At 42.2% G+C, this 25,823-nt stretch overlaps 1 protein-coding gene across 1 annotated transcript in view; it reads right to left on the bottom strand.

The window, feature by feature from the left end:
• The window catches only part of LOC105455487 (nephrin), a 104,129-nt gene that overhangs the window by 21,093 nt on the left and 57,213 nt on the right, over nucleotides 1–25,823 (bottom strand). The window contains exons 6-9 of the mRNA XM_011698856.1: nucleotides 24,275–24,441; nucleotides 16,112–16,256; nucleotides 12,374–12,504; nucleotides 953–1,112 (exon numbers count right to left, since the gene is read on the bottom strand). Of these exons, the coding sequence (XP_011697158.1) occupies nucleotides 953–1,112; nucleotides 12,374–12,504; nucleotides 16,112–16,256; nucleotides 24,275–24,441 (603 nt within the window). The remainder of the gene's footprint in view (nucleotides 1–952; nucleotides 1,113–12,373; nucleotides 12,505–16,111; nucleotides 16,257–24,274; nucleotides 24,442–25,823) is intronic.

The following is a 25,823-nucleotide window of genomic DNA, read 5'->3' as shown; positions in this document are numbered from 1 at the left end:
TCGTCACGATCCACGGTTAAATATTGAGGCCTCCCCCCCGGCCTGTCTGCGGGATTGGAATTCGTAGTTGCGAGTCCCGCAAGCGGTGCGCCGGGGTTTTCGTACTAAATGTCTCTGCACATGCCAATTATTCCTGGATTGTTTTACGAATTAGATTAAGATTTCGTTTCGCGCGAAACAAACGAGAAACCTAGTCGAGAGAAATCCTTATATTTCTACGACAATCGAGTTAAGAAAATTCAGGAGACTTAACGCTCTATTTTGACAATCTCTCACCGTTCGTTTTGAAACAATAATAAGATCTTATAATTTAATATTTTAATTCGAATTTTTGAATTTCGGGGCACAATTCTCGAGCATCTCTTCGCGCGTACGCTGACTTCTTACGATGATCTGAGGCGGCATTTTAAAAAGGTCTGGGAACGGAATTCGAAATTTTTCTCCCAAATACCTCGCAAATTGTGCGCCCTACAAGAAAAGTGCACGAGGTTCTTTCGTGCCTCTCTCCCGTTTGAGATCTCTTACTCGGGGAGGGCCGCTTTGGTAATTCGTGCTCTAGAGAGTTTTCAAGAGCGAGAACCGCGCAAGTGTTCCGCCGTATATACCATAAGCTACACGGTACGGAATCACTTCCTTCACGAAACTTAGAGGCGGCCTGCCGTGTGTCGACAGTCGACCATATTCTGGGAATTGGATTTAAAAAATGTAGCCGACGCTAAGCACTCTTAAAGTATTCACGGCGAATGTGATTCCTGGGGTATACAAGGTAAATTTATACACAAAACTTAGAATAGAATAGAAATCGTGTACTGTCAGTAAAAGAATCTTGTGACGTATGTGTATGATTTAAGCAGCAGGATGCATTAACGCGTAATGTAAAGATAGTTATTAGTTCTTTTTCTTTTCGAGGGCTGTTATCGCAAATATTTCTTAATCTCACGGCTCAACTTACATTTAACTCGAAAGTGCAGCGGCTCGCTGCGCGTCTCGTTCAGGTCGTTCGTTGCCGCGCAGACGTAGCGGCCAGCACTGCTTCTCGTCACACTCTGCAGGACGAGACTCTGATTCGACCAGATGATCCTCGCCGACGTGTTATGCGCCAGGATTTGATTCTGCAAAAAAAAAAAAAAGAAACGGTTTCAATTAAAATCAATTTATTGCTCAAAACAAAAATGAGACTTCGGCGATACTGACGCGCGCGTGTGTATGTATTTATTAAACGGCTGACAGAAAGAGAGAGAGAGACAGAGGAAGAGAAAGAGAAGGAGAAAAGAGCAATCCTCTGTCCTGCGAGACCTGTTCTGCCGCGAGATCGAGCGCGCGATTTCATTTCTCGTTATTTTCTAATTTTGCGATAAATTAGAGATAAGCGCAACCGCGCGCGCGTCTCGCTACGATGTCTTCCTGCCTGTTACGACCCGTTCGTTATCGTATCATTTTTTTTCCCTCATCCCCGGAGGAATACCGACCGAGCGCTTTTATGACCGCGAAAGACAAAGGGGGAAGTATCTTGCAAGATTACGAGGAAGCGTCTATCCGCAGTGTACATTATTGCACGCGCGCAATGTAATATTGTTGCAACTCGAACGAGTTAACGAGTCGTGTTTGCATAATGTGGATCATTAGGAGCCTCCGCGAAACAGACTGTTACTGTTCGTGTATCCGTATTAAAATGCGCGAATGCATTATGTTAATGTAATTACTGTAGTTTATAATCAATTGTATGTAATAACTTGGCCAATCTTTTGACCATTACTTGAAATCACAGCAATTGTTAAATAATAATAAATTGAAAACATGAAAAAAAAATATAAAACATTTGTTTTGTATTTATTTAATTTCGTTTAATTTTCATTGTAAATTATTATAATTTAATTTTCATTTTTAATTACTGTAATTTAATATTTGAAAATTAATTATTAAATATTAGAAATTGCGAAATTGTGTACAACAGACAATTCAATGTAACTCGTTTTTTAATAAAGAAAAATTATTTCGTTTATTCGTCAAAAAATCCGTCCGCCAAAAATGTCTGCTCGCAATGACGTCGTGTATGTTAACGATTCACAACAGAGCATTCTGTGTTATCTGCAGGCAGGAGATGCGCGCGACAAATACAGTACAATACGATTTTGCCAGTTTTACCGGTCGCGAGAGGAGACTGCCGCACACGGTTACATGTGCGCCGTAACAAATTTGCCGCTTTAATTAGCTCCAAAAGGGTGTGCTCCATTATGTCTTACTTTGTCCCTGTTTTCGCGACACAAAATGAGAAGCGGGACGAATGTAGTGCTAATATCGTACTCCGTTGAGAAACTTGCTTCGGGAACGAACTCGGCGCGGAGTGGAACAGCCGCACGTCAGGACCAACAAGTAGCTGGAGTCGGTGCATACTCCGCCGTCGTCGTCGTCGTCGTCGTCGTCGTCGTCGTCGTCGGTGCCGTTGCCAAATGCAGGCCGAACCGCTTAATCAGGCGAGAGGCGGCCTTCGAAAGTTCCACGACCGCCGTCTACTACCTAATTTACAGGCTAGTTGCGCCGGCGGTACGCCGTAGTTCGTAACGTAATTACAAAGTCGATTATTAAAAACTAATATCGGACTTATTATTCGGAGGCCGTTCTCCTCGGAATTCGACGGCAAATGCGTCACACTCTGTCACCCCTCCTCGCGCGTTTCCCGTAAAAAACTTTCCTCCCTTGTACGGTAAGCGATATCTTTTTGCTTTACCTCTCGCGCCGTTACCCGGTCTCTTTATCTCTTTGTTGAATGCGCGCGGCGAGAGAAAAGTTCGACGTCAGGGAGGGAGGTGGAAAACGCAAGCGCGAGTTTACGAGAGGAATATCGCACTGTCAAGAATCTGCGTATGCTCGTCATATAGTGTCACTGCCAGTAAAAGTGCGGTCCTGCCTATTTAATCAAACGAGAAACGACAGCCGCGCGCGTGGTCTTTGTCTCGCCGGCAAACATCTTCTCGACCGGTAAAAGTCCCTTAAGTTTTTCCACCCTGCTCCCTCTCACTCCTCCCCCCTACCTCCCCATCACCCTCCCGTCATCCTCTCACCGCCATTCCGTTCTTATACCTCTTACCTCACTACCGTTTCCTCCATTACACCGGCGGACCCTCTTTTCTCTCTCCCGTTCCGCCAGAATCCGCTCGCCGAAGATAATTCGAAATCGATTTGAAACGAGGCCATTTGAATCTTGGAGAAGTTGGCGAGGTTGGGGGTATAGAGACCGGGGGGAGCGCGAGGAGCGAGGCGAAGAGGGGAGGTTCAGAGATTTCTTCCTCCACCACTTCTGCCTTCCGTCCCCTTCCGGGACGCATTTCTTTCTCCTGGACGCCGCTCGATGGGGCAGATTTATTCAATTGTTTTATAATCTCGGCAGCTCGACACGGCGCGTCGCGACATCGTCTCCCTCTCTCCCCTCTCCCTCCCCCCCTACACCGGCTCCTCCCTCTTCTTCTCCTTCGCTCATCGTATTTTTCGCTCACGCAATTTCACGACAATAGCGCGGAAATATTTAATTACTTTGTGCGCGATTAATTGATGTACCGACGAACTTATCTCATTGCGTGATTAGCATAACGGACGACAGGACGCCAATAAGAGATTAATTGCAATTAGAAAGCTTACTATCGAAATGCATTAAGCCGATATTGATGAATTTCATCAAAATTAATTCCCATTTTGTCGAAAAAAAATATAGATTCGAAATAATTGGGGAAAAACAAGCTCGACAAAATTTTTAATATTTCAGCCTCGCAATTTATGTGCTCCATAAAGCGCCCAATAAAATATCAGAGATGACATATTAGGCATTTTAGAGCACTTAGTCATTCGTATCACGATCACGTAAACTGTATACGCGCGGGTTAATATACATGGAGTTTTTTTTTTTAATTAAATTCGCACAATCTTGATATGAAATATATGTATATTTTTTTCAATAAAACGTAATAAAAAGCAATAAAGAGGGGAAAAAACAAGAAAAATGATGGACGCGGTGTTTGCGGCCATTAGCGGCGTAACTCAATTAAACTGCATTGTAATCTATGTAATCAGCCATCCATGTGGTCGAGTCTAGGCTAGGAGGTTTAGCACGCTTAGCATAGGTTAAGCCCCGGTTAAATCCCGAGGTTTATCTTCGATTTACTTGCGGCGAAGAGACGAAGCTCGGAAAGGACTCGTTAAACGTTATACCTCGTTAAGCTCGGGCGGAGGAATTTTTAAGGGGACGCCTTTATATCTTCGCTCTGTTTCCGCTGAAATTCTCTATGTAATAATCTTACGAAATAAATGATGACATTACGTCACAATTTCTTTCGCGTAATCGTAATAATCTTTTTATTCAAGAAAAGTTCCTTTAGAATTAGATACATTTGAAATATTTGTATTTTTTTAATAGTGATTTTTTGAACGGCACATTTTTATGTATGTGAAGAAAAAAATTATATTGTATTATATATTTATTTTTGTTTAACAGCTCTCATAATTAAATAGAATCTTAGAAGAGATAAAGATTGAAACAGAATATACATCGATTATTTAGGTTTCATTCGCACCTTTATGCATATTATAGTTTCCTTTGCTTGATTTTTTGTTCGTCGAGCTTTTCTTCAATTTCCTCGAAAGTGAAATTGTTTAAAGATCACGCTTTATTTCACATTGTCCGTCGTCAGTCGAGAACTGTCGAAGCTTATCGATCAAAACCACCATCAAAGAGACACTCCGCGATGGAGATTCGCTGCGCCGAAGATCGATATCGCGGCAGCTTACACGTATGGTCCCGTTGCGTATACTCCCGCCTCGGCAGAGATAGCGAAGTTTAAAGTTCCCTTTCGCGACTCGAATCCCCCAGCCTCCATCTTTCCGTTCCCACGAGTCGGGATTCCGTTCTTTCGTCGTTCCCGTTCGCGTTTCTCCTCGTCGTCCCGACGAGGCGAAATGGAGAGTACGATATCGTCCCTGTGTAGTCAGCTCCTGACTTTCGTTTATCTTTTCTTGCGACCGAGCTATTTCCACGAAGAGCCGCCATCCGTCCTGCGCCTCATCCTACTTATCCAATCTACTCCTCCACCTGGTGTACTTGTATTTGTCCGTCGCGTAAGTAGATTCGCGCTAGTAATTTCGTACTAATTTAAGCTCGCGATCAGTACAGCATGATGAAAGCGTTAAAATTATCGAAAGTAAATAAGCCGAAAATACGACCGCTCAAAAATTACGGGGCTCAAATTGATCTTTCAAAGTCTAAAAAGTCAAGTCTAAAATAAAACGAAGAGCTCACAAGATAGACTCGCGGATTAAAGATCCCGAAAGATCAAAGTTCGGTGAACCAAGACCGAAAAACTGTGCTCCATATTTTACGGATTCTTGTCGCAACGTAACGAACGTGATACGGCGATCAGAGATTTTCCGACGCGAAAATCGTATACTTTGCTCAATCACGCGACACATTTCGGCTGAGCGTTATTAATTTAATTTTATTACGGCGCTGCGGCGAACGCAACAAGGCCCTTTGATCAGTCGGTCCCAAAACTAGAAGCGGGGAGACAGCACTACGCTTCCGATAATTAGATTTCATAGGGTTTGCTCCGTAAATGAGGATCAACTAACTTCCCCATTGTGTCCATTCTCCGTGCGCAGACAGCTGACACCCTTCTACCTATCGACAAGCCTAATTGCATCGGCCTAAGGGAATTACTGTCGCTAATAGCTAATGTTATCTATATCTCTGGTGCCTTCGATACCTTCCTTTCGACGGTCCCTTAAAAGACATTACAGCGATACTAATGGGTTAAACGGGAGATATCAGTTAGTAAATGCGCGCCGCCGTTCGAAATTATTTTAGTTCCCCGAATGGTCGTACGGTCGAAACGGTGATCGCGTTACTTGTGCCCCGGAGATCGTTCCTCGCGCTCCCTTTTCCGATTCTTAGAACGCTCTCACGCCAATCGATAGTAAGACATTCCATCCGCGACATTCGATTTCTAGGAATGCGCCCGAGATGTCCCTCGTTGGTCCACGAAATCTTGGGACCATCGCACCGCCTGGACGGCCCGTCCAATTTCGTTTTGGCATCACCTTTCCCGAGGATCCCGAGGATCTATCGAATTTTCTTCGCGCCCTTCAAACGAGGATCGCCTCCCGTATAGGAATGCCCGCCCGCTTCTGGACACAGAAACCATCTCCTATCACAGGAGGATCCCGTGCGGTCGTGTGATCTTTTCAGTGTTCCGCTTTATCTTTCTTTCTCTCTCTCTCTCTCTCTCTCTCTCTCTCTCTTTCTTCTTCTCTCATATGGTTCGACGCAAAAGGAACAAGCTGAGGAAAAAGAAAGGGCTTCCACAGACGGGAGGGAGGGATCGTTCATTCCGGTCAGACGGCACACTGATTCTTTGAAAAATTGCCAACAAGCCGCGGCCATACTTCCTTCCACTCTTCGTTCCTTCCTTCCTTCCTTCCTTCCTTCCTTCCTTCCTTCCTTTCGTCCTTCCTTCCTGCTTCTTTTGCCTCCTGGCAGACCACTATCCCTCAAAAGAATCTTTTTATTCTGTTTATTCTTACAAGGCAAACCGCCTTGTCTTCGTCCTTCTTCATCCGCTCGCATGACGTGCGGCCGTTCCTTCAATCACCGTTCGCCCGATTCGACCGAGAAACAATGGTTCGCGAATCTCAAATATACGACGACGTTGCAGTCGCGAACGTAATGTGTCGCGCGATATGAGTACGTAAAAGTGCCATCGATTCACCGACGGGCGGTACTAGTTATTTGTATATTTTGGTTTTAGCAGTGGCATCAAAATCCCAATCGCGCGCGGGGTCATATAGAGATGTGCGCTGTTATCGAATATTCCGTAGTGCGTTGCAGTGTTGTCGATTTTATTACGGTGAAAACGAGAAGCGCAGAGTCGATCAATTACGGGGTTGCGCGGATCGTCCTATTTCTGACTGGGTTTTGCAAAATATTTTTCGCGCAGGACGGTTATGATCTTTTATCCAAACGCAGTTCTTTCCTGCTCCCCTATCAAAATGCAAAATTTAAAACTGAGAATTATTACTGCCGACAGAAAAATGCTTCCACTAAATTCCATACAGTGTTCCTTTTATAAATTACATATTTACAGTATCTTGTAAAGGGGATCATAAAGAGGAAAAAAGAATAATATTAAAAAGAAAGGAAAAAAAATAGAATACGTAATCAAATAAGAGTTTTCCTAAGCTAAATAACATCAATTATCTGTATATATTAAATTTTGATTGTATACACCCATTTAATTGTAAAGAAAGCAATATTATGACATTTGTATATGTGTGTGTGTGTGTGTGTGTGTACAGAAAATGCCTCAAAATCAAAGAAGATATTTTGTATAGACTATCAAATTTTAAGGCTTCACTTAATTATTCCTTTTTAATTTTACAGTTAATAACTATCAAGTATAAATAAAATTTTATTGAAGTAGTATAGTATTAAAGTAATTAATGTAGTAAATTGTAATAAAGTAAATAATTTTTTCGGCAAAGAAAATAAATACTGTATGTATTATAACATTAGAAGCATTAAAAGCAGTTTAATAATTCAGACTATAGCAACCTATGTCAATGTTTCTACAAACGTCCTAGAAACGTATCTGAATACGTTTGTGGAGGATAGATTTGAGCGCAAATGTTTTTGGCGCTCTCAGGGAAAGTTCGGCGATTGCAATAGATGGTTGTATTGAGCCATTAGAATCAGCTCGGGATCAATAGCGTCCAGGATTTTGGTGGGTGTACTCGGCGGAATGTCGGAGATACGGCGTGAAAGTAGTTCCGAACAGCTGTTCGAAAGTTGCTCGACTATCGGGGGCTCTTTTTAGGAGTGCCAGGCGAAGACTGTAGGTGACTACGCGATCGGCTATCGCTCCCAATCCCCCCCGCCGCCCCGTCTTATCTCCTAACGAAAAATTGCGAGATCGAAATCGTACGAAACGAATCCGCATTCCCACCTTCCCTCCGTTTCACAGAAGTCCTAGGGAGTCGCCTTCAACGGGAACCCCCGACACGCCTTGATCGCGATGGTAGTGAAATTGATTGATGTACGGCCCGCCGAATTCTCGACATCCACTTTCTTGGGAACTCACGTACACAGGTACACACACACATGCACACATAGGTACATACATGTACATACATGCGCTCATGCCTTTCGACTCCTTCGCGCTCTCGCGCCCCGTGCCGCATTAAGATCCAAACTTGTCGGGCCAAATCTCGCGTGAGAGGGAAATGCACTCGGTAGATTCGCCGCAGCGCGGAAGCCGTTATCCTTGCCGCGGCGCTCGTGCAATCCAATCGATGTATGTACAAAAGTCATGACGCCGATACGAGCGCATCAAACAGCGGCGGAGGCGACGCGGAATTTCAAGTTTGATCGATATTACTCGTCTCACGCTGGCGAAATTCAGAAATTCGCGAAGTAGAAGCATGGTTTTTTTTTCTTCAACATCGTTTTAACGAACTTAGAAGTACGTTAACGTTTCTAACATGACTGGAAGGTTTCTCATGAAAGACAGCGCGAAACGTATTCGCTGTCAATTCTTGCACTTCCTGTACAGAATGGGTTCAAACTGTCTCTTAATGGCGAGCGAAGGTGCAGCCAGATACGAGAGGGAGAGGGGGGGAGAGAGAGAGAGAGAGAGAGAGAGAGAGAGAGAGAGACTCAAACGGAGCTCGAGATAAATTCTCGATCTTTCTGCGTGTCCACGAGGACAACGGTATTAATGGGACTCTTCCGGGCAGTACGCTCGGTCAATCCACTTTGCGAGAAAAGATGAAGAGTTGAGAGAATCCTTTCAGGGGCTCCGTCCTCGTCTAAACCGGCCGGCCGATTGGCTCGTCGATGCTGCAGGTAGGTACAGAACTTCTCTATTGTCCCCGTGAATGATAGAACCGACTTAATCACTGCACTCCATTATGTCGGCTACCCCACATTTCTTTCTTCGCCTTCTCGGTTTCTTCCTCCTTTTCGCCTTATTCTCTCCCTGGCCCATGTTATTTCCGTTTCTCTTTCACTTTCCGGTTCCATTCAATCCCTCTCTCGCTCGTACGTCGTTTCCACCTCTCGCCGCCCTCTCTTACCTCCCCCTCCTCCCGCCTTGCCCCCTCGTGTTCGCCCTCCGACCGTTCATGATTCTTTCTCCCTCTTTACGATTGCCACTCAAAAGGTTACTGCTGCCCGAAACGCTTTTCTAAGACCCCCGGTGGTGCCGGATCCCGGTCCGATTGCTCGCTCGGGATTGATTGGCAGATAGAACGTGCCAACGGCCCTTATAATTCTTAGGCAAACCTTTCCGGATGAGTGAAAGGGATTGGGCCACGCCGAATGAATGAAACATTTCTGGTGTACCGAGCGCGAACGTGAAAACGCACCCCAACGAGATCTAAAGGCGATCGCGTTCCAGACTCGAGAAATAATCAACGTGGAAATGAAGCGATGTAGAAGTCGCACCATTTCCCCCGTTATAACGCTTGACACATGTCTCCTAATATACCGTATTAATTAGGAAGAAAACTATCAATCCTGAATTTGAGAAAAACGAATGGACATGTCAGTTTTTACGCTGTTTCAAAAAATAATCGTTTGGAGAGGACGAGAGTATTAAGCCAAGAAATCGTCTTCGGCGCTCATCTCTACTTAAACGTACTTTTCTTCTGGAAGAAAAGTGCTCAACGTATCCGAGACTTCCCATTATTTCCGGGAGTTCGATAATCACCGAGAAATCCGAGTATGTATGTGCGCGCGCGCGCGCGCGCGTATGTGTATGAGTGAGTACGTGTGTGTGTATGTGTGTGTGTGTGTGTGTGTGTGTGTGTGTGTGATCGCGGATAGTTTTAAGAACCAGTTTTACGATAATGGCGCGAATCAGGTGCGGTTGGATAATCCATCCATCGTTTGAAGGTACGTACAAAGACTAGGAGGAGCTTAGCTAGAAGGTGAGAATCGCGCGACTAGAAGACGAGTCCGCAAGCAAGAGGAAGAAGTCGCGGGTGGAGAACATGAGCAAGGGGAGTAAAGAGAGAGAGAGAGAGAGAGGGGGAGGGGGAGGAAGCACAGAGGAGAGGTGACATAGTCAGTGCGATAGTCGGGTGCGCTCTCCCTCCGGAATGAAGTCGGATCATATTTTTAAGATGCAATTTCGAGGGAAATCTCTTACGCGGTAGCAGCTGCTCGCCGCCCACCGTTAGCCCGTTTCCTGCAGCCCTTCGCGACGTATATCCGGCGAAAGGTCGCCGCGCGACGAAACGAAAAGAGGGAAGCGAAAGAGGAAGGGAAGAGGGGAACGGAGCGACGGGGCGGCGGAGGATGAGCCGGGTTAAAGCGAACGACGGAGCACGGGAGGGATATGAGGCCCCAGGCTGATCCCGGAAAAGACCGGGAGGAAAGCTAATGTACACCGCGCCGCGCGCTCCTGCGGGATTCCTGGCTAGCGTAGCCGATGGTAATATAATTATGGCGTATATATACGTGTGCACCGCAATCTTCCGCCAGGTGTTATGGCCGTTGGATTAATGCATTAAGATCCGCGGGGGAGGGCTGAAAGGGGGAGGAAGAGGGCGCGCCCCGGCTTTGAATGCTCGAGAACACAGCGGATCTCCCGTTTAAGCTTGTAAACAAAATTATGAACTTATGAGTTTTAAGAAAAACGTACGTTAAAGCATCGAATACTTTGAGACGAGCGAGAAGGGAAAAGATTGTGAGAAATTGCGGTAGTTCGAAGTATATAGCGTATATATACTTCTGGAAATATATTGATTGTGTATATAAGATTAGTTATTAGTCATAAAGTTTGTGGAATTATTTGAGCGAGATTGAAAGATGTACGTCAAGCTGTCTTTTTACCGTATTATATTATTTACGATAGAGTTATCGGGATGAGCCCGATAAAAGTAACGGGACGATCATTTATAATCGCGTCATTTCGCAACTTGAACTACGTCTGTAAATTTTATCAAAATTTTTTTGTCGTCGTTAACATGCAACGAAATAATAAGTTTCATAAAGTTTGCGCTCAAACGATAGAAAGGTTGTTCTTATCGAGAAAGAGAGAGAGTTAGAGAAGCAGTTATCGGGGAGCTCCAATGTTCCCAATGTTGGAAATTAACGCGCACAGAAATTCGTAATCGCGCGACCTCGTAATTTAAACTACGTCCATGGAATTGAACTTTATTAAGATGTAATTCGAGTTATACACGAGTATATTTCAAGAATGTCGCTCGTGTCTCGACCCGTCCTCGACGTTCCGTGTCATTATGGCAGACTTGCAGGGGGATTATCGAGGGACGGCGAAAAATTAACGTACAGGCTATTCGCTGATCGCGTGCCGCGCGATTCTGGGGGCCGCGTATAGCCGCAGCGATCGGGCCGATTAGAATTCAGGAGGTGCGCTTCCGCGGCTGCCACCGATACACACAGGCCAAAGTTTGTCCCGCTGATAGTCCCGGGTACGCCTTGGGAGGGTTCCTTTAACTTCCGTCTCCGCTGCAATTGCCGCACCGCCGGTAGGTGTATACACAATGCGCAACGCGGCGGCGGGGGCGGCGGCAGCGGCGGCGACGGTGGAGGCTGCGTTTCGAAATTCAAGTAGCGCTGCCTAGAATAAGCAGGCAGGCGGTCTCCCGAGGCAACTATCTCCCGTATGAGCTGGGACCGACTAACGTTGGTTACGCTTTGATACCCGTTTTACGCTCGTTGCGCGCCTTTTATTCCCCGAGATGCGACAACGTCACGAATGCGAGATAAACCATGTATACGGCGTTCAATCTGGCTCGATATAGCTTCTCGACGCTGCAGCTTTAAAAGTGACATCGTTTAAAATTGCATAACTCCGATCGCAAAATGCACATGTTTATAATTATATCAGAGAAATTAGAAATTTTCCTCGAGAAGAGTGCTGGCGGATGCTTAAAGTAAATTATTGATGATGCAATGAGAGCATCATTAAAAATTCAATCAACAATTGTTTGTGAAATTTTTTGCTTATATTGTCTATACTGCTTCTACTTGCCGCAAGTTTAAGGATATAAAATTCACGATACAGAGCTCCGTCATGAAAATAGGCCTGTATCGACGTGACGTCGTGTTGGAGGCTTCTCTTCACGCGTCAATATCGTTACGCGGTAGCTCATATATTATGCAAATAAAGGATTTAAAGTTCTACTTCTACAGTGTTCGAAGTTACGAAGCGGGACGGGGAGCGGGTCACGCATATCGACGAAACCGTGAAAATTCTTTCTATACGCGAGTGCTGCGTAAAATTTACGTGGTGCCGTATTTTCGGAATCGCCGCCGATATCATAAAAAAGCGGTATATACGAGGATATATTTAAGAATTCTTACGTCGTGTATCCAGATGAGCTTGTTCCAGGGTGGGTTGGCTCTAATGTGGCACTCGAAGTACACGTCATCCCCTTCTTTAATGTCCTCCGGGCTTAAGGTCGATCCGAGGTTTAACGATACTATCGGCGGATCTGCAAGAGCAAAATATCAAAACCTTTTTATGCTGTATGCATTAACAAGAAATATTTCAAGACGATTTATTTGCGTACGTATTTTGCTACATCAATCTCTCTTTCTCTGTTTATCAATATTAATTTTTGGATATATATATATATATATATATATATATATAAATACTGACTGGCATTGACATTAGCATAAAGAGGAAGATAAAAAGGAATGAAGGGATAAGACTCTAATGTTATGCTTCGCTCATTCTTATATTTTGTTCTACAATATATATAATATTGTAAATATAAGCGATAAAAACGAAGTAAATCGCTGTTTTCATTACCGAGACGCGCGCACACACATACACATCTCGATTTCTGTAAACCTACGTACGTCAGGCATAATCTTCAACCTCTCTCTCCATTAGCTCCGATATTTTTCCTTCCCCGTGAGACTCTCAATAATATCTCGCGCCCGTTCCCGTGGTAGCTCGTAGATGTTCACCCCGCGGCTCACAGGTCGCGGATAACTGCCAGCAATCAAGCCCTTTATTTGCTCCTCGTATCTGGCATTTACCGTGCACATAGTTAACATTAGTTAACCATACCAAGGTCCTTCCAATTCTTTTCTTTTTAGTTTACTTTTTGCGGATGTATCTGCTCGCGGAACCTTATCGCTCATCGCAATGAATTCCTCGTCCTCCGAGTCAACCCGATTTTTTTCCAGGATCAGATGTACTTCCGGGAGATATTAATTGGTCCAATCGCGAGGGTTTATCCCGCGGTCATACTGTCTGTCCTTCCGAACTTAACCGCGGTGCTGATTTACCATTTCGTAGCTCGTTTCTTCTTATGAATTACGGCAAGGTTCGTTAATATTAGAGAGAGAGAAAGAGAGAGAGAGAGAGAGATTGGAAGGAATTACCGGAAGCTCAATCTTCTCCATCCCATTGTCTGTCGCAGGCGACAGTGACGGCGAAGACGAGGGGTCGACTGCGCCACAGAGCACCCGGACTGTCTCTCTCTCTCTCCGAGATGGTGTAATTCCGAATCCGGACTCCGTAGGAAAACGGTCACCGTAATCGAATACGTGACATGACACCGTTTCCCGTATTCTGCAGTTTTTCCCGTTACGCGAATACCCGTTCGTCGCGCTCCTTATGTATTTTCCCGGTCGCTCGTCGCGCCCGGGTCGCTATATTTCCGCTCGACGTACAGGTGCAACGGACGCAACCGGACAGATGAGAACGAACGATAAACCGTATAACAGAATCGAGAAATTTATGTGCCGCCGAAGTAACGCGCGTGGGCGCTCCCTCCGCAAAATTGAAAAAAATATCTGAGGCGGCACGCGAATCTTCTCGCGCCCGCGTCACACTTTTTCTCCCCCGTTATTTATACGTGTTACACAATTAAAATGAACATACGGTGATATACGGCATCCCGTAGCACCCGTAAGGGAGCGGCCTCTATTCTATCAAGGATTACCTCTGCGTCGATGTTCGTGGATATAAATTTATGTCACGATACTGCAAGCGTTCCTTTAAAGAGCATTCGATTTATTGCATCGGTACCCCAATTTTCCAACCCAATTTGCTAACCCAATTTTCAAACGACTCGGGAAAAGTGAGCGTATAAGTAAAAAGGGCTGAGAGGACGAAATTTAGATTAATTATAGATTCGGATAATTATTCAAGATAATTCGATATCGATTAACTTCTTCGAGTATTTCAAGAGAATGGATTAGACTAATTGTAAGATTAGAGTGGATTCACTGTTGCATAGAATTCTTTATTTCTATTATTTCTTCGACCATTTTCACAATAGATCGAATATAATTTTATAAGAAACGCTATATTATATAACTTACATAGACACAACATTATTACAGATGCTGCGAAAGATTTCGCTGTGTGGCGATAGATTAAAGACGGCACGATGACGATTGTGCATGGCACGAAAACTTTCAAGATTAAAAACCGCCGATGATTGGCGTCTTTAACTTGTTTAATTACCACGAGTATCAGCGGTTTGTTCGCGACTTTTAAAAACCCCGAGTCTCTCCGTGCATGCGTGCGATGTGTGTGTGTGTGTGTGAAGTCTGCTTTTACGCCCACGTGACAGCGTGCGGCAATAAAAGCGTCATTATTATTTCTTCCGACGCAGTTTTTACGAGCTGCTGCGAAATTTATAATCGTTGTCCACGCGTTATATCGCGCGGCGCAAGTGTGACGGAGAAACTTTAAACGGGACGCCGTATAATAATCCCGCGAGAAAATGGTGGCCGCGCCAGGTAGAATTTGCCCAGCCTACCAGTATAAACGCGATCATTTTCCGGCGCCGTCGAATATAAAATATGGTGAACGTTGGCGTTGAAGATTTCTAGAACGATAACTCCGACCGCGACTCATTTGGAGAATGGACGACGCGCTGGATGGGACGCGAGATGCGCCCTTCTCCTCCTTCCGGTTGTGTTGTCATCCGTTGTTGTTTTAATATGCACTGAGAAGCGTGCCGTAACTCTCTCGACAAGTCGAACGTAAAGTTTACGAGGTCGGATGAGCGTGATAAATTTCACGGGCGCTCGGTAAACCGGACGCGTGTTACGCGCGCGAACGTATACATATAACATTCCTATATCGCGCGCTTATAACCATTTGCAATAAATGAGATAAAAAGAGAGACAAAGAGAGGAAAAGAGTGAGAGAGAGGGGGAAAGGGAGAGAGAAAGAGGAAGAGTGAGTATCGCACAAAAAACAAGACGAGACCGCTCGATACTGGAAAAAAAAGACTATACATGACAACTTATATCAAGCGACGTATTCATCAAAACTGAGGACGTGTTTAATATCTTTAAGGTCTAAAGACTCATGGATCTAAAAAATTATAAGGAATATCGAGGTCTCACAATGTCTGTAGCATTGCCTGCTGTATAAAAGGAAACAGAAATTGCATTGGGTAATGAAAGGGAGAGTCTAATGGAAGCTACTTTTGATTGTCAATGAACGGAAGTATAGAGACATAAAACATAAAAATTATGCCTAGGTTTTATAGTGATTAGTTTGACAATCGGAACTGAGAGCGATTTCGATTCGGCGTCGTCGAATTTTTTGACAACAATTTGTAGAAAATCTCGCGGAGGTCTTTTTATTGGCGGTTGTAAAAAAAAGGGGGGGGAACAGAGAGCGCGTGGGATGCGAAAAGGAAATGATGCGTGAAGTCGGGGGATGGGGAGGGCGTGCGTTTTGGGTGTGCGCGGAATGAAGAGGCTCATAAAATCGGCCGATTCGGGACCCGAATGAAGATGAGATCGTAGATGTCGAGTGGTTGTCGGGCGACTTCTTCATTTTCTTTTTCTTCTTTTTTTTATTTTTACGACACGTGCGTGGGATGTATGACCGTGGAACGAGCAGAAAGAGAACGAGATGAGTGGAGGAGAGGAAGGAGGGGGAAGAGGGAGGCAGAAAGACAGGGAGAGAAAGAGAGATTCGACAAACGCTGTGAAGTATCATTCGTCATGGTGTCGTATTCGATTTACCGCGATCAGTTTCGCGATCTGTCGGTCGTGAACGAGTTTACGCTTCCGCGAGAAATTGGAACGTTAAGGAAAAATGTAATGTGTACTCACATACGACGTCGATCTTCCAGGACTTCTCGACGAAGAGTCCGGTCACGTTTGGATTCTCCGCTCGGCAGGTGATAGATTTCCCATGATCCTCCACACCCGGTTCGAACTCCACCGTGCTCACGGTTCGATTCTCGGATCTTTCCTCCTGCGAACCATCCAGGAAATTCAGTGAAATTATCTCTTTTATCTATCACGCCGATTTATTCGCTACGTATAGTAAATCGCGCGGAAACCGCGGCGCCTCGCGATATACGCCTATAAATATCGTTTAAGTATTTCACGCTTGTAAGTTGTAAATGAATAAAAATTTTTCAAATAATACCATTTAATGGGAATATTATATGTTAAACGATTAATTATATGTTAAAATCTTGTTTTTCGATCTTATTTTACCTTACTTATTAAATAATAATAAAAGAGATAAAAGATTTAAGATTATCCAAGGATATTACCCTATTTATTAAAATAGTAATAAAAGAGATAAAAGATTTGAGATTATCCAAGGATATTCTTAACCGGCTACTTATTATTGCATATCTCTTATCGTTAGCATATGCTTGCAAAACCTTTTGTTTGCTTATGTAAGTCAATACAAATAGCGAATTGAAACGATTGAGGGCGGAGCACGTATCGTATAGTATGATGAGGAAGCTCATCGAGGAAGACGAAGACGTGGAAGTGAATTAGCACGCGCGTTCAGTAGTATGGAGTGTGTGCGCTTTCGCGTCAGACGAAAGTCCTAGTTGCCAACTGCTATATTCTGTTAAGGAACTAGGTATGCCGGCAGAGTCGAGCTTCGATCTCTTGAAAACGCGTTTCGTAGCTCGCAATCTCTCACGACGAAAAGTCATTCAAATCTCGCACGACGACGTGACGTGGAAGCGAGTGCGCCGACACACACAGGCGAAGCGCTTTAATCAACAACATAAATAAATTAATATTTCGGCAAAATTAGCTCTTAAACATTGAAAACAAAAATAATTCTATATTTCAATGCTTCTCTTATAGTATATATAAAAAATAGAGAATTACATATAAATAATTATACATATATATTTTTTATTTCTATACACGGAGAGAATTTTATTTTAAAATTTACCCGGAAAATCATGTTAATCGTAGAACAGCATAATATTTGGAAGAATTTTATGTGATTTTCACTATTTTTTTAAATATATACTACAACAAATTTGTTGTAGCGCACAGTAAAATTTGTCAAAATACTATGTTGTCCCACGATTAACATGATTTTCAGAATAAATTTTAAAAGGAAATTCTCTCCGTGTATAATTTTTTAATATATTAAAAAAATAATATTAATATATTAATGTATATAGGATACAATAATGTATATACAATCTTTGAGAAAAAGATTAAAGTGTTATATCAGAACAATTTAAGAAATAGCTACTTCAGTAATTTTTAAAAATTGATTTCTAGTTAGAATCTTGAAAAATAACTTGATATTTCTACGACCAATTATTGTTATAATCATTACTCGATAATACCTCCATGCTAATATTTAATTTTCCACTCACAGAGTCTGAGTGTATACATTTGCATTCAATTCATTGTCCTCGCTCTTATCAAACTTGTCTCCAGAATCTCTGTTATTTGTGTTAACCTAGAGTTTATAACGGTTAGGTTTCACAAAACCCAACAGAGGAGGAAATCGCCATTCTGCCTCCCAATTGTCAGTCGCTTCGCACTTTAATCATTATGCTAATCATACAACTATGTAGGCCAAATTTAACTCCATGAATACATAATACTGCCAGGAATGTCGATAAATACTGATTACTGGTTTATCTTCTCTATGTCCCTCACATCTATGTGTTATCTATCTTTCTGTTTTAGCTGCTCCATATCTTAGCTCTTTACGACGTTACGTAATACTGCGATGTTACAGTTATTAATAATAATGAAAATATTCCATGTAATGTGTCTCCAATCTACATTTTATCTCAAATAATACTTTTTAGTTACATAATAATTACATAATAAACTCTTTTCTTCTATTTCGATCAATTGAATATGTAAAAAAAGAAACACTTTATTTTAGAAATCTCTGACTATATATAACGAACAAAATATAAAATCAAATACACAAAATAAAAAGAATGTATTTAATTTAATAGATTTTATAATAAACAAGATCATATTAAAAAATAATCTTATTAGATTTTTTTCTAAGTACGTGACTTTAAGAGTATAAAGATACAGCTGGAGAAATACATCCCCAAGATACGAGTGTACCGAGTACCAACATTGACAGACACCGGCGCCGGAAAAACGCACGTGCCAGAGGAAACATAAATAAGAGAGTGAAACAAGAAGAAAAGCAGAATTAGATTTTTCCTGGACGTTTTTTTTTATTCTTGACGTGTAGTGGTTGTTATTAAAAATTTATATGTTAGACTATGCTGATATACATCGGTGCTATTTGCGAATCCATTCGTACGCCTCGATCAAAAAGTGAACGAAAGATGAAAGAAATTTTAGTGGCAGAGTTCATATGTGCATTGGGAATTTGATACAGAACGTCGTGAGAGAGAGAGAGAGAGAGAGAGAGAGAGAGAAAAGAAAAGAAGAGACCACATAAGACAAATGTAGAATATTACAGGAGCAAACAAAATGCGAGTTGTATTTAAAGAAAGTTTGTTCTTTCATGACTCACTGTCTATAGATACATGTAACGTAATAATATGAGTTACAACTAAAAGTATAAAATATGGAAATTATGGAAATTAAATTACTCTTCCCTTTTCGAAAATACATGTTATAAATTTCAGCAAAATTGAATGCGTATTCCATTAGAATGGACGCCAGCAACGGAGGGATTAAAGAGTGCAGCACGCGCAACTTTAGCCGCGCTCACTGTTTCGCATCCCCGGTCAGAGAAAAAGAGAGAGACAGAAAGGAAGAGAGATAGACAAGTATAATTTAAAAAAAAAATAATAATCTCGGGAAGAGAGAGAACGCGTTTCGAAATGTTCTCGTACGATATAATTCCGGTGGCGTAAGATGGGAAAAGCGTAACGGTGGAAAAAGGACAGGAAAAATCTGATTCGACGCGCCGCTTGCCATGGTTAATTTCGGTTATATTAGGTTCCGCAGGGGCGGGCCGTAAGCAACCGTGGTAACATCTGTCGGGAATTCGTCCTCGCTGGTTCTCGGACGCTCGAAAAAGCTCCAAGTCCTGCCGACGTGGCGAGAATCTTTCCTAAGCAGCGCGGATTCCGATCAGGGATTTCGCTTATTTTTCATTTACCGAGGAAAAACGAGTGCCGTTCGCCGCGTGTACAGAAGGGGATAATCGAAAAACCGGGACGAAGGTACAATATACTTGCGATAGAATAATAGATAAGCACAAAAACCACTGTTTTGAGATTTTTAGTGTTTTATCAAAACAAGGCGTTCGAAAGGCGTTGAAACTTTAATTATTTACAAGCCGCAGGCTTGTAAACATATATCTTTAAAAACAATCAAAAAATAATAAAATAGGATATTGGAATAATTTTAACAATATGTTTATGACCGTGTAAAAATTTTTGCCGAAACACAATCAATAACTTAATAATGTATACCCAATTTAATCTGATATAATCAATTTCGTTTGGTTTATTCAATCTGGTATAATTAATTTTACCGAAGCGGTATAACTATTTTCCATACACGTCATTTTATTTCATCAACAATGCTTAATTGTTAATTTCGGTTACTGTATGTAGACTTATGTTTAAACAAAGAAGATCGATGTTACCAGGACGGATGATACTAAGAATGCAGGGAAGAGGACACCAGCTGTGTTATTCATCAAGATTTCCAAGATTTAAGGCATAACGATGCTTCATCGTTGAATTATATAACTTTCCTTTGTCTTTGTTTGCCTTATAATATGTCTTAAATTTTTTTTAAATAGATGGTATAAATCAATCTAATTCAGCGACAGAAATTCATATACATAATATGTTATATATAATTATTTCATTAATTAATTTAATATTAATTTGTTATGTATGTAGCTCTATCATATTTTTACAGGAAATAAAACAGATTGTCATACATGAATGATAGTCAATTTCTAGATCCATTTCTTACCCTACTGTTGTCACACAACGTCGTGTCTAATTTGAAACGTACGCGATGCACGCAGCAATCGTTTGCACCGCTAATCAGCGAGTATAACGGAGTTTTCGCCCGCTCTGGGAATATGCACCGGAGCTCCTGATACGCGGAAACGCCAAAACGTCGTTAAGCATTGCGGCCGGGGTTCGTTAATGAACTACGTGAAATTAATTAGGGCCGCACGTCAACGGCGCCGGAGACAACGCCGGCTCCAAAGTGCGGCGGCGTTGGCGTGTTCGCGAGCCAACGCCGCGCGGAAGTTACAGCTCCGATTCCAGATTATCGATAATGCCAGGGGCCCCCCCAGGGCCGTGCGTATCTAACTATCACGATTCGAGCCGTCCTGGCATTGGCTAGTGAAGTTCTATAGAACGTTCGACGTGACCGAGGTACTTCCATTTCGAGACTAAACGCGAGTACGACGAACTTTGGCGACGTTACTCGCGAGAAACCGTATTGAGAAAATCGGGAACGATTATTATTCGCATATCCATAAAATATTCTTGAATAAAACAAGAGCGAAAAAAGTGCACAGTAATGAAAATTAAATATAAAAATATAAAGGGCGCGAATATATCTGTTGCTTTGTTTAAATCGAGATTGTCTTATAATAATTTGATTTTATCCCTTTTTATTTCATATTTTTGATATCAATTTGATAAATCGCGCAAATTTTTCATTCCAATTACATAATCAAGAAATTTTACGTAATTTTTTTTGCGTGAATTTTGCGTCTCATGTTTAAAATATCAAGAACACCTTCATATTTAACATTTTAAAATGAAATGCTAGATATGTTTTTATTACGTTTTGATATAAGCGAGATGAAATAAGTTGAGATGAATGGACTGACCTATATCCTACCACGTTTCACATTCTAAAAGATATGTCAATAGAATCGACATCGTATGTATAATATCATAACTTTATGGACTTGGAAATTCAAAACCGGTCGAGGCAATGTGATTTAATATTAAATATGAATCCCCGAAAATTCCAATCTCATTATCACATCGATGCGAGATTATTAATTATTACTTAATGTATACCGACGCTATATATATATATTTATATATATACATACATATATATACATATATATATATATATATATATATATATATATATATACGTAATATGCAATTGAAGCTAAAACAGCGATTTACGGAGGCAACTTAATTTTCATAATTATACGTGACATATCTATCCCATCGATTTGGCGTTTCATTCATTACGCCGTGATTAATAAATGGCGATTCCCTGCAGGCCAGGTTCCTTGCCCCTGCTCCGTTCGGATATAGTTTAGCAGACACTCCAGGAAGCCAGGAGCAGTAATGTGCTCTTGACGATACATACATTATCGGATAATGTCGAATATTCCCACCGGCCCGGACGCGGATTTTCGCACTGTGCGTCCGCTCTCGTAACGATCGCGTCTAGCGGAAAGGGCTTTTAGTATCGTAACATTTTGACAAGTATTATGCAACTCGCAGTTACAGCGCCGAAGGGAGTTTCTGATGCCACTCCCTGAAAGATCAATATTTCCTTCTCACAGGGAAGAAAAAACGCATAGGAATGTCAACTCCGACTGTTTTTTAAATACAGCAATCATACTTATTGTTAAAATAAAAAAAATCGTGTTATATTTCGTTCTTTCTCGTCCTTATAAAAATTTAAAACTAAGCTATCTAGCATGGATCTTATCATCGGAATTAATAATTTTGAACGCTGATGTCGATTTTTTCGATTCCCTGCATAAATTTAGACACTCTCTTATGTAATTTTTAGCTTCTTTATCGTGATAGTTTATTACTTGAGCTACAACTACGATTAAGTATATTATTTGTGCAATTTTATTTCTGTAATTACCATAATTAAGTTACTCCATTTCACGTGTTCTTTTTTTAATACATAAATAATGTCCAGCTGCTTGCATATGTTTTTTCATCTCTTTTCAAAAAGATTAATCTCGTTAAAATAAATAGGTAAGTAAATTAAAAAATAAAGAGCTATTGGAGAGAACGTGGAACCATAATACCCTAGATTTATTTTTATATTTATAGCAGCATTGTCATGCAACGTGCGCGATAGATTAATGTTTCTCGTGGTGCCCGTGGCGCGTTCGCGTGCTCTCCGCAACTTGCTTCTCTCGCCGTCGTTCGTTTGGTTAAACGCGGTGGAGTAGACATCGCCCCCTTCTCGATAGCGGTCTCGGCGCGGCCGCTCGTAGAAGAGAGACGTAAATGTAAAGTGGATGTTCGGGCCGAGATCGGCTGAATCGGTATAGCTTAATTGGCAATTAGCATGCCGCCAATGAAAATATCTGGAGTCGACAGGTGTGGCTGCTTAATTCAATCGGCGCGTCTCGAAAGCTCCGATCTCCGCCACTACAACCACCATCACCACCACCACCACCACCACTGCCACGGTCTCGCCGCCGCCGCCGCCGCCGCCACCATCGCCAACCACCTCCACCAACGCGTCGAACGCTACCGTCGCTTTCAACCTCCCTTTCGACTCGCTTTCAACCCGCTATCACAATCGGATGTGACTCCGAGCTCGGGCGAATCCAATCCGTTTGGGCAGAGTACCGCTTCTTTATTTGTTCCTGGGTCTCTTCTCCTTTTCCTTCGCCATCGCCTTTTCTCCAACTGTCTTTCTCTCCCTTTCTTTCACCTTCCCGTCTTCCTTCTTTGTCCCGACCCACCCGGCCCTTTATGACTGCGCTCCTCTCGCGAGAATCTCTCTCGGGGGAGAAATTCACTATCGTGGGGTGTAGTTATCGGTTCCCCGGGGCGTTTCGACCTTTTAACCTCGCGTCCCTTCTCGCATTCGCGCCATCATCGGCGTCAGCTCAATGTCTCGTTCTTAACAAACTTGAAAGCGGCACGTAATTCTCGGAGAGTATCGCTGGGAAAATTGACTCGATCGCGCGATCTCACGCCGTGGCAGATATTGAAATGTATCTTGACGTATTATCTGAAGAATCCCGTCTTCGTCGAAGATTTTTTCGAGTATCAATAGCGTCGTTATCAAATCCGATACAAATGCAAAGCTAATTGGCGCGAACAAGTGGCAATTTCGAGGAAAAATTGCCACAAACGAGAGTGGCCTTAACTATTCTGCATATCGGAGGGACTCTTACTCGAACAATAGACTTTCCGTAGGTAAAATACCTCCGACAAGTATTCTCCTTCAAACGTGTCGAGATAGTGATATTCAAACTATTGCTGTGCACGAACGACGCAATTCCTCGGTTTTCAGCAAAGAATTTTCATTTGCATTGCTTATCTCGAGCATCAGAATTTTATTTTTTTTAATGCCGAGTGCAAAAACAATGAGTGAATAATAAAAATTCAACTCGTGCGATGTCCGATTCGAAAGGCCTTCCAGCGCGTGAGAACTCTCCACGGGCGCGTCTGTACATATATACGCATTCACGAAATTTACGAGAAAATACAACCTGGCAAAGTTCCTAAGCTTTATAAATGAAAGTTTGAAACAACCGAAATTGAGCCAGACAACGCGTTATCGCGTTATCTTTGCGCCCGGTCTTTTTTAAACTCCTAGAGTCAGCGACGGCGATTAATTAACGGGAAGGGGATCCCTCCGACTGGAGGATAATAAGCAGCTTTACCCGTTAATTACATGCCTCCGTGAGCCATGGGTATTACGTGCGAATCGAATCGCGTTAAAACAACGTATTAGCAAATAGCTCCTGATTAATCGAAGCAAATCGCGGTCGAGGCGAAAGTTCGTGCCTCTGGGATTAGCCGCGCGCGAGATCCGGCGGTACACCCCATACACCTTTTATAGTGTTTCGCGAAAGTGCCGGAACAAAAATGGAAGTGACGAGCCGCGGAAGAAAGCGCGGGGAGAAAAAAAAAGCGGCTTTTGTGCCGTTGGGACAAAAGATACGGGATATACCCGTGGTATATAAGCCACGGCAAGAAGGAGGATAAGGAGCAGCTACTTCTAGGTCGAGGATCCGCGCAACCCCCCCACCGTGTTATACTTCTTATTTTTCTTCCTTACCGTCGTGTGCTTCAGCTGTCTTCTTCGGCCCTTGTACCAGGTTATCACCGCGGGTGGCCTTGAACCAGTGGTCTCGCACTCCATGTCGTATCGCTTCCCCGCTAGGAGAGACTCGTTGCCGATTCCCTTTCTACCCGGTCTTCTTATGATCACGGACAGAGGTTTCACTAAAACAAAAGTGACATAAACTTCGAGGGCGCCGTCCAGCTTACGTCACGTTCAAGTATTAAATTCTCTTCGCCGGACTTCGCCAGCGTATTCTGCTGCTTGGTGAAATCTGATCGAAATAATTTTAAAAATATAATAAAATTAATATAATATATGCAAAAATTAAAGCAAAACTTCGATAAAAGTACTCTGATAAAATAAAATGCTGAAATTATCAATATTTAATTACGAGCCAATTTAATTAATTATTTTAAAAATGTTAAATATTAATTAAATTAATTATTCCACTCTGTGATATTAACGCGCATATTATACATAATTTCTTCATTTCCTTGGACGATTCGTCAGGAATTTGTTTTTTAATAAAAGCGATCTTTTTAAAAATTCTCTAATAAATATTTTGCAATCTCGATTCAAATAAATTTGAAATATTAATATATATATATATATGTAAGAGCTGTCCTGGTTAGACTTAAAGCTTTCTAATCGTAATAATACGTAACGAAAAACTCGATATTTTTTATTTTTAACGAAAACTTTGTGCCCTGTTTTAAGAAATTAAAAATGACCGACAAAATATGAGAGCTCTAGCTACGCTCGCGTCAAATCGCTGAAATGGATCTCGCGTTATAAAATGATAAATTGCCGACCTGCAGTCACCCTTCACTTGCGGACGAAGCCTCGGTATTTCGCGTCGCATCGGTCGCGCGCGCAACGCGGAAACAATTGCGTAAGTTAAACAAATATTTTCCACGGTGTCCGAGCGGACGCATTTAACGAACATTTATTCGGCAAATATTTTCGCGTAAAGAATGAATATTTAGTCGTATAAATATATTACGCGATATCTCGTCTCCGCGCTGGTGATCGAGTGTTCATGCATAGCCAACCTTCGCAATGATTGCTCCCGGATCTATTATTGATAATTTTCCCTTTTAGTCAAGTCTCGCGTCCGCGCATACATACGTATACGCGTGTAGGTAGGTATGTACGTTGAAAAACTGCACCATCCTAAATTTTACTCGCGAAGTGACGATCGTTCTGACGGCCAATAAATCCAGGTTTCCAATTCGTTGGTGTCGACTAGATACGAGTCGTTCGTTCGTGAAATATGAAAACTGTGAATACAGATTTCCGTACGCTTGTTTGCGATGCACTTACTCCGATAATAGTGGCGCGATATTCATTATTCATTATCTTTATATTATCGTCCTTATTACTAGTAAATTGTTTACATATTGACGCTACCTTTATATGGACGCTGAATATTTATTACCCCATTTACGTGATTGAGTAATTTATTTTAATGAAACGACGTGGTATATTTTTTGTAGAAATAAATATTCGTAGATATAAAAATCGAACGATTCTATTAGATATA

The sequence above is a fragment of the Wasmannia auropunctata genome, unplaced genomic scaffold, assembly GCF_000956235.1.
Source record: "Wasmannia auropunctata unplaced genomic scaffold, wasmannia.A_1.0 LD335903.1, whole genome shotgun sequence".
Classification (NCBI taxonomy): Eukaryota; Metazoa; Arthropoda; class Insecta; order Hymenoptera; family Formicidae; genus Wasmannia; species Wasmannia auropunctata.
Note: the sequence above shows the minus strand (reverse complement) of the source record. Positions and strands in the feature narration are given on the sequence as shown.